Source organism: Corvus brachyrhynchos, unplaced genomic scaffold, assembly GCF_000691975.1.
Source record: "Corvus brachyrhynchos isolate BGI_N302 unplaced genomic scaffold, ASM69197v1 scaffold92, whole genome shotgun sequence".
Taxonomy (NCBI): domain Eukaryota; kingdom Metazoa; phylum Chordata; class Aves; order Passeriformes; family Corvidae; genus Corvus; species Corvus brachyrhynchos.
Genome location: NW_008236973.1, coordinates 4,643,417 through 4,653,742, shown reverse-complemented (window position 1 = coordinate 4,653,742; position 10,326 = coordinate 4,643,417). Strand labels below are relative to the sequence as shown.

The 10,326-nt window shown below is 38.5% G+C and overlaps 1 protein-coding gene across 1 annotated transcript in view; it reads right to left on the bottom strand.

Moving 5' to 3' along the window:
* Window positions 1-10,038, bottom strand: part of PPP2R3B (protein phosphatase 2 regulatory subunit B''beta) — a 52,590-nt gene extending 42,552 nt beyond the window's left edge. Inside the window, exon 1 of the mRNA XM_008629335.2 lies at window positions 9,349-10,038. Coding sequence (XP_008627557.1) covers window positions 9,349-9,696 — 348 coding nt within the window. The 5' untranslated portion in view covers window positions 9,697-10,038. The remainder of the gene's footprint in view (window positions 1-9,348) is intronic.
* Between the last annotated feature and the right edge of the window lie 288 nt (window positions 10,039-10,326).

The window sequence follows — 10,326 nt, the reverse complement described above, 5'->3', positions numbered from 1 at the left end:
AGTCTTCGGCCGTGTAGTTTTATTTCTTTTGATTCTTGGGGTTGGGCCCGCTGGGAAAGAGTCGATGGTAGGGTGGATCTCTTAATTCTCCAGACAGTCAGGGCTGATTGCAGCTTTGGCCTCTTTGCCCCCCGGGCAGAGCGGTGATAGCGGCTCTCGGACTCTCCTGGCCCCCCGTTCTCCGGGAGGAGTAGCCTTTGGGCCCTTTTGTTCCCTGGACAAAGTGTTGATTAGCAGCTCCTTGGGCCTCATCCTCTGCTCGATTGGAGGTTATCTTACTTGCTCACACTTGCTAACATTCTTGCTAAAACGAGAGAAAACTACATCCACACAGCAAAAAGCATTTCTAACATTATATCTACTTTAATACTTTGCGAGAAGCCAATACTATAATATATGTTTATAACATTATTATCTGTACTTTGTCATGCACAAGTTTAGTTACTAACAACAAAAAACGAAAGATCTGGCCAATCCTACTCAGTTTTCATCCCTCATAAATGAAATAAGGCCATCTTCCTGATTACACAAAGATGTACACAGCCCAAAACAACTTTTTCACCACTAAGGGATTTCTTTTACTGGATGTCACTATTTTACTCCCATATAATCTTTAGCCCTATTTATCCATTCATAGCCATTCTGTAACATAACACTATATTAAAACCCACAGCAAATATCCTTGTTCAATTAAGAAAAAGAAACTATGAAAAAGTACTAGTGAAACATGATTTGTCTTAATTGGATCCTTTTTTAGTTTATCTCACACTGCTCGAAAGTAAATGATGATAAAACACCTGCTTTCTTGGTTTTAATTTAGTATCCAGTCCTGTCCCCGCCTCCTGCTTCTTTATTGCAACTTGTTATGAAGATATTTATTTCTTTCGGAAGTGGGAAAACAAGAAAGGAATTGACAAGGCAAGAGTCAGACATGTTGTGGTTGGCATGACCAGACTATCCAACTGCATTGAGCAAATCTGGCTGTCACTCACTGTCTTTCAGGAAGACTAAATCAACTAACCTGGGATAAACCTTGGCCACCGGGAAGTCAGCAGAAAACTGGCCATGCAGTACACAACAGCAGCATGCCTGGAACTTGAGATGAAGGACTGAGGTGTTAGAGTAGGAGAGGAATTCTGCTGTGGCAACAGATAACTGTTCCAGACCAAAATCTGGAAGGTCAGGAAGGTTGTATTGCAAGGCAGATTGTGTTTCAGATTAGGCAGAGTAGGCCTTACTTGAGGTAAGGAAAGGTATCTTCTCACCTAAATTGCTTTTATTTTCATCCTTTTCAACCAGATGATGCACTCCCATTTGTTGCTACACTCAGTCCTATTTGATGTGGCTGTATTATGTCATTAAGATGGTGGACTGTCATATGGAGAGCTAACCTAAAACTGAAGTGCGAGTCTGGAAGCTAAAAGGCCTGGAGCTCCTGAACCTGCTGGAGGAGCCTCAGTAACAAAGAAGTGCTCTGAACTCCACTTTGGAAAGAGTTGTGTACTTCCCCCCTTTATTCAAACGGAACTCAGAATCCATCATAATTTAACCAGCAAACCAGGTTCAGTATTTTGAATATTCTGCATTCCTTTGTCATAATAAAATCTTAATTACTTCATTGCCCAAGGTAGGTGTTCAGTGAACCCCATTGTTAGACTACTACTGTTTTAGCACTACGGCTTCCAACCTAGTGGTTGTTTCCATACCTGGATGCAGAATATTTGTTGTTTGTAGGTTGCAATACATGAACAATCTCTGTGCAACTGAGTAAACTTAAGTACACTGGCAGCTACTAATCACATCATTTTCACCATCTAAATGGAAAAGGAGTTTGTATTGCCACATTTAGAGATTGAGCATTTATAAAGCAATGTGGTCAAGAATCCCCTAAGATCTGTTTTAATCTTTTCAGTCATGAACTAACACAGGGAAAGGGGAAAGTCAGCTTTCATCCAGACTGAACTTGAAGTGTTCAAGTATAATGTTACATTTATTTTAAATCTGAATTCTCCCCAGTGAAAGATAAGGCAAAATCCTTTACTGGCTGGATGCCAGCCATGAAGCTGTTCAAGTATCCTGGCAGTTTATTATTAGCTAGATAAACAAACAGAGGGGAAGATGCATGCTCAGAGCTTCCTTCCAAAGCTAAAGATACACACTATGAATGGATCAGACTCAAGGGACTGTGGCCAAAGAGTTTTACCACTTTTAACAGAGATCTGAACATACACAAGAGTAACACAAAACAAGTAACACAATATTCTGGGTAATGTAGAGGAAATACAACCTTTAGAATACTTTAAAAAAAATCCTTAAGTATTTGCCTAGCAAACCAGAATTTCTTGTCAGAAGCATATACCAACAGTATATTAAAGTCTTAAGAGATGATGTGGAAGTGACCTCAAACCTTTGGAAAAAGCATCCCAGCGTTACAGGAGGCCTCCAAGAAAATAATTTTCAGCCATATAAAACTTTTAGTTGCTGGAGTCTAGTCTTCAATCCAGTAACACATGAACCAAGATGACAGAAAGCCTGTCTGGCTTTTGGAAGAAGTTTAAACAAGGCTGAATAGCCAAACAGCATGAAACCCAATTGCATCCCTCAGCCTGTGATGGTGCAGAAATTAAGAGTGGCTCCTGGGTTAACTGTGGAAAGAAAACTGTTCTATCTCCAAATCAGCCAATGTAAAGGGTTGTTATGCAACTAGTGCAACCCTTTACAAAAGTAACTTAATAGTGAGGGGCAGAACACAGCAGTTAAGAGAAGATAATTAAGGCAAGGTAGCACCTTTTCAATATAGAAAAAACACGTAGCAGCATGACTAAGGTAGTATTAAAGATATATTCCAGAGGTTTAAAGTGGAAAGAAGGCATTAGTAAAAACAAATCGTTCAGGAAGATATACAAAAAGTCAATCAGCTAACAATGCTTGCTAAAACACAGCTACTATGAGGCAGGAAATACAAAGAAGAAATTACATAAACATAATTAGTAGAAGACAAATGAAAGCAGCAATTCTTTGCTAGACTAAGAAAGCAAGCAAAACCAAATCAAACCAAAAAACCCTGAAATGCTGAGTTCTTTTTTCATGACTAGACTCTCACCATTATTTAATGCTATCAAGAATTATTTCTAAACTAGATAGTCCATACCTGGCCTTTGCTATACTGAAAGATCCTGAAATGAATTTCTTGCTAGCAACTTTCCATTTTTAACTGCTCTGCATGAGAAGAGAACAAGAAGACAATGCATTTGTGAGCTGAACAGAATAACAAAGTAGGACTATCCATCCCTAACTCTCCTTTGGATGGGAGTCATCCATTTTCAGCAGTACACTGACTTTGGGCATTTAATAGATTTTTCTCATAACATGGCTTGCTGACAAATCCTGTGCAGCCATTGACTAGGTACAACAGTGGACAAAGTAGTTCACTGGATGAGCTGCATTTATGGTTTTGTACTGAAGTAAGCCCATACATACTTTTGGCCTCAAGTTTATTTCTTGCCGACAGAGTAAATGCAAGGCATATGACGAGGTTCTCAAAAAATATAACACTGGTTCTCAAGCATCACTGAATGCAAAAAAAGAGAGAAGGCTATCTCCTCTATATCAATAGTTCATTTCCTCACAGATTGAACACCTGTTAAAAGAATGCACTGTTTAAATGACTGATGTAAAAGCTATAATTAAGTTTACATGTTTTAAAAGGCTGGACAGAGAAGCAACTGGAAGTAAGTAATGATCTTATATAGCTTTGAAGTTTTTTTGGTTTGCTTTTAAGCATCAGTTACTCACAAAGGAGTGACTGTGATTAATAAATGTCATAATTCAAAATTGAATTAATTTTAATTGTCCTGTGTCAGGACTCAGGTGAACTTCAAACTTGAAGAAAGCCACACAATTCTGAATTCCATTTCTCAGTACTAGAAATACCAAAAACTCTTAAGACTGGATGCAGCATATAAAAAATATGAGCTTCCAGTAGGACACAAATGCAACTGCCGCTTTGAAGGAGGACAAAAGTTCACTATCTCTTTTAATAAAGCACAAAGTGTAAACAAAATCAATACAACTGCTAACAAAAGTAACATTTATATGCCAGGATAACAAGATACAGTTAGAATAAAGAGTACTATCAAAACCCTACAACAGTGAATAACTTTCAGTTTCTCAATTATAAATAAAAAGAACAGCTAGTCCTCTATTCAGGATAATGGTTCTTCTATTCCAAGCTATTCAGTACAGCAAAGCTTAAGATGAATAACACAACATACTACCAGTGCTGCTTATGCTGCCTACTATTATTTCACCCCACTCAAAACTAATAATGATTTTATAGGAGCACCTATAGCTGCACTCTTCCAGACCTTAATATGAACTTTTGGCTGCCCTTCCTTTGTTGGCACCATAGAAGGAGCTTTATTGAGATCACACTAATGCTGACATCTCTCATAGTACCCTGTTATCGCTGTAAAAGTACATCAGTTTGATACCAGGTTATTTACAGTCTCCCTTTAAGTCACGGGCTTGAGCTGAAAGCCATGCCCACCATCTTCCCCACTTAGTGATAGGACATGGCACTACTAACACTATCTTTGCATAATATAGAGTTAGGGGGTGCCTGTGTTAGACCACACTCAGTCCACACAGCGCAGCCTGGTGTGCAGTGCAATGCTAACACAGCTCACATAACCCAGGCTCTGGTGTTAACAGTGCTTCTGGTATGAAAGTGTACAGGGTAGCAATTCAGAGCAGACACCTAATAAGATGATGGTATCAGCCCAGCTACCCTTTATCTCAAGCCCTCAGAATTAATTTGTTTCAAAAGGAACCTATTAAGTGTTACTCAGACTTCAGTCAATGTTAAAAGGTTTCATTCTAGCCTCCCTTTAAACTAAAATGGATCGCAGCAGTACTACTATGTTTAAATCAAGTAACTGCTTACAAAAACTTGGCAAGAACATTATTGAGGAAAAAAAAGCTAAGCAGATACGTATTAAAGCAGTAAAAAATGTTCAAATTTTAGAAATAGGAGGAAATGAGCTTTAATTGTCACAGGATAACAAGGAGGAACAGTGAAACCACTCCAAAAAGTACCTTTATATCAAAGGTTGACCCTGCAGAGAAACGGAAAATAACTTTGAAGTATTTCTGATTGTATCACATTCTCTCTGCACCACCACCCCACAAAATGCCCATAGGGAATTCTGTGATTTTTTTCCCCAGATGCTTTGCACACCAGCTGGGTTAGGATTAAACATCTTGCCTGTGGCACCTTTTAGGCCTTGAGGACCGGCAGTTTTTGACAATGTGATGAACAGTGTACAATTGTGTATACCCCATGTGTTTAGGATAAACTAGAGTCCCAGAAAAACTGTTAAATCTGTGTTCAGCAGTGATAAGGGTTAGAAGAAATCTACTACAGCTATTCTTCAAGTTTGAAAGTTACAGGTCCAGAATTTCTTCAATACACTCAGAACATATTTGAGACTTGAATGTTGAAATTTTTTTATGTCTCTAAATTTCTGTTTTTTGAAGTATTTAGTGCATACAAATCACAGGCCTACTTGCAGAATACCAAATGCTAGCAAGCACTTCACATCACATAACAACAGTGACCAGAACTCTGCAATTACGTTTATACAATGGGTACAATCAGATATCCACCTCACTGTGAATGACACCATGCAAGGGAAGCAAAATACCTTCCCTAAAGGAAAAAACCAATTCCTAAGCAAACATTATTTTGTTTTCATTTGCAGTAAAAGTGCAGTTATTATTTTGTTTTCATTTGCAGTAAGATGAATTTTCATGGTAGAGTTCTGATTAGATTTTAAAATGTGCTGTGGATTAAGTCAACAGTTTAGTCTTAACATGGCTTTAAGTGACCTGTCCAGATGAAAAAATTCCATAAAGACTATGTAGGTTCTTTCATTATTGGAGAAAGTACTTTTTTGACTTGCTAATCAGGGGAGGGTTTCAACTATCTTGAAAGACAGCAAATTCTCCTCTGACAAAACATTAGTGTTTCAGCAAAATACATGGCAACTTCTGAATTTTGGATAGAAGTATAAGCCGCAGGCTTCAATTACAAGCTAATCTCTGGAAAAAAGAAAAGACCCCCTTGAATACAATAGCTGACAGCTACAGTACTCCTAATGCTGTTTAATGGTTGCCATCAGCACACAAACTTATTTTGCTCATATGCTACTGTTTAAAGTATCAAAGATTAAATATCTAATTAAATTCTAATTAAGAGTGCTTCCCTTTCAGACAAGCATGTTCTGCTAATAAGTACAGAAACCTGTAGCATGAAAATGTTGTTTTCCTACACATTGATATTTACTTCCTGGTAATTACTTGAGGATGGTAGTTTAATGTTATCAGCTTTATTGTTTGGTGTCCTCCAAAAATGTTGCAGGAATGTTTTAAGAAACAGGAAAAGGCATACAGCAACCTTACCCATAATCAAATGTAGTGATTTAGCTCAGTGATACTGAAAATGTACCATGCCAAAATAAGTTAAATGTTTGTATGCTGCCCTATGAGCCTTCCAGTGCACAATAAGAAAAGGTTTAGTAAGATGCTTAAGTTGACATATGTAGTCCAAAAAGAAAGAATTCTCCAGTTCTATGGCTGGATGTAAAAGCCTTTTCCTAATAACACCCTCATGCGCACAGAGCTAAGCACATTAACTTCTACCATTTTCGAGGACTGCTATTTAGAATTTAATCTGTATTAGCTTGTACTATAGGTCCAGTATCTGAAACATTTTCTCCCATATATAGAAACAAGATGAGAGCCTCTAACTTACTTAAAACTCATATGAGGTAGGTAAAACCATTGTGGCTTGATCTGAGAAACATAGTAAGATGCACAACAGCACATGCATTAGTTTTGACACTGCATGAGGTAGTTTGTGGAAGAAAGGGGGGTACATTGTGGAAGAAAAAGAAAATACACTGTCATGGCAGAACATGCAGATCTTGGTGATATTTAAGAGCTGATGCCAGCTGCAAATGCAATTTACACTTAGAGATTAAGAAACTTTTGGATGAAGCTTCAGTTCAGCTGAATAGTAAAGCCATAAATAAATTTCTCATTGCTTAGAAATTCCCTTTCCCCAACCTTCTCAAGCAACCAACAACCTAACTCCTCTAGGTTCTCTCTCAGCACTATACAAACAATTCCAATTAAGTCAAGAATGTTACTCTTCATTAGTCTCTTCTAGTTCTTCTTTACGAGATTTACCTAAAGCAATCAACCAAGACACACGAAAATACAGTACACAAGTTAGCGATCAAGTATAGCAAATAACAGTGGGTTTTAATGAAAACTCTTCCTCTGCTTGCTTTTATCTGATACAAGAATAAACTGAGCATCTGCTGACTGACTTTCTGCATTTCACTAGAACAGGAAATATAACAGCGTGAACAACAACAACAAAAGTAAATCAATTGTCATGCCCTGCTGTCTGGCTGGTGATTATACATAAATACAAGTCCCCATTATTGTAAAATCAATCTAGACAAACACTAGACTGGACATGTGACATTTTGGAGCTAAGAAGTTGTCAAACTAGATTTGAAAATTAGTATTTATGAAACCAAGAGATCACTTCAGATTAAACGTTTAAGCGCAAAACAGTAGTCATGCTGTTACTCTTGTGGGTTGAAGGATAAGTCTATACACTCAATGCATATCAACAACAAACAAAAATTAATTTATACTCTTACACATCCTCAGCTTTATCCTCTCTACCCTTACCAAACTGAGGTTTCTCTGGGATACCAGGTTTGTCCACTGTAATAAGTTAGATACCAAAGTAGGCAGAGTGACTGGGAGTTACAACCTCTTACAATTTTCCAGTATTTTTAAAATATATGAATTTATAGTCCTATAGCACAAACAGCATAGTAACTCTTTGAAGTCCTTATGAATCTCCTGAAGTTCAACAAGGCCAAGTGGAAGCCTTGTTCCAAGTGGAACTGCATCTGGGACAAGGAAATCCCATGCACAAATACAGGCTGGGCGGAGAATGGATTGAGAGCAGCCCCGAGGTGGAGGTCTTGGGGATGTTGCTGGATGAAAAGCTCAACATGACCCAGCAATGTGCACTCACAGCCCAGAAAGCCAACTGTGTCCTGAGCTGAATCAAAATCAGTGCAGCCAGCAGGGCAAGGTTGGTGATTCTGCCCTCCGACTCTGCTCTGGTGAGACCCCAGCTGGAGTGCTGTGCCCAGCTCTGGGGTCCTCAGCATAAGAAGGACGTAGACCTGCTGGAGCAAGTCCAGAGGAAGGCCACAGAGATGATCAGAGGGCTGAAGTGCCTTGCCAAAGAAGACAGGCTGAGAGTTGGGGTTGTTCTACCTGGAGAAGAGGAGGCTCTGGGGAGAACTTAACAGCAGCCTTCCAGTAATTAAAGGGGGCCAACAAGAGAGCTGGAGAGGGACTTGGTACAGGGGCATGTAGTGACAGGACAAGGGGGAATGGCTTTAAATGGAAAGGGTAGGTTTAGATCAAATATTAGGAAGAAATTATTCAAATTCTTTACTATGGGGGTGGTGAGACACTGAAAGAGGTTGCCCAGATAAGCTGTGCCTCTCCCACCCCTGGGAGTGTTCAAAGCTAGGTTGGATGGGGTTTTGAGCAACCTGGTCTAGTGGAAGGTGTCCCTGTCCATGGCAGAGGGATTGGAACTAGATGGTCTTGAAGGCCCCTTGCAGTCCAAACCATTCTATAATTCTATGGCTGTTGATCATACAAAAGCAATGCTTACTTTTGTCTGTCACCACAATATTTTCTATCCAGTTTTGTTATTACAATTTACAAAAAGAGCTAGAGACTAGATTGAGTTGAATTGCAAGCTTAAAAAGAATATTTCAGGTTGGGGGCAGGGTTGCTATCCTTGCATAGAGGGCACTGTCTGTTATAAATGAAGACCCCATTAGGAAGGAAGTGCTGAATGTACCATGCAGTACCAAAACAATTAGTTTGTTAATATGCAGATGCAGTGGAGCCAAATTTGAGTCTTGTACTAACAACAGTGCCTGGTATCATTAGACAAAGGAATATTTGCAGTCAAGGCAGTATGTTATAAAAGGAACACAAACACAAGGACTTAAATTCATCCCCAATTAGATGGCAAGGAGCCAAGATAATCTTATGGAAGCTTAGGCCACCTATCCACTGATATTAACGACACACAAACATTGATATGTTCAGTGCTGCTGCTTCACTCCACTCCTGATACCTCCTCTGGGGGAAATACTTACTTACATAATTCACCAATACCACAAACACAAAATTCATTTCCATTTAAACAAATAAATCTAATAACAAACTTACTTCTTTGGTCCCTGAGGATCGACGTGTTGCTCTAACATTAGAAGTGTTCGTTGACCTAGCTGGAGTTGCCGATGGAAGAGTAGTAGAAAGTTGAGGAGGACTGAAAGACATCAAAGGCAATCTGGTATCTCCTAATATACACTGCTTGGAATTGGAATTTTTACTGTTGAAACTCTCATTTTTACTGTTTCGTGAATCTGCGTTACCAAACTCTGTTTTCTCCTTATTCTTGATTCTTCTCAAGCAGTCCTTTAGTGTTAGCCGAGTAGCAGGCTGACTCAACCAGCACAAGAAGAGTTCATCCACCTTCATTTTCACTGCAGGTTGCAGAACTTTTCCAGGTGACATTCTCTTCCAGTTTCCCTATTCTGTTGGGTCAAATTCAAAGTAAAGATTTGACAATCATATAAATATTCCACTCGACTTTCAGTGTTTCACAGGCATTATTTAACAAAGTATTGATATTTATTCCCTCAAGATACCAACATGAGTTGGGAGTTATATTTTAACATGCGACTTCTACAACATTTTACAAGTGTAAGCCATAAATCAGAGTCAATTCCAATACCTTCTTCTAAACAATGGATAACTTCTTTTAAAAGCATATTGTGTAAATGATGGAGACTGGAGAAAAAGAAATTGCACTTGGGCTTTCTCAAAGAGATAGCTAACAAATATTACAAGTATCGTCTATGAATAAGTGTTAAAAACACATGTATTAAGATGAATAAGACTTGAAAATACTTATAATTGAACATGCTAAGAACTAAATGTCTAAGCAGTTTATGCTAAGCCCTGGTGATAGAAGAAATAAGATTTAATAAGAAGTTTTTCAGTCAAGAGATTTAGAACTAAGACTGAATGCTCCATTTTCATTCTGAGGTTGTGCTACGGATTTAAAATCTTGCATCCCCCCATGTGAGTGATTCCCAAAGCCCTGTCATTTGATATTTTAAAACATGTTAAAATGTTATACTT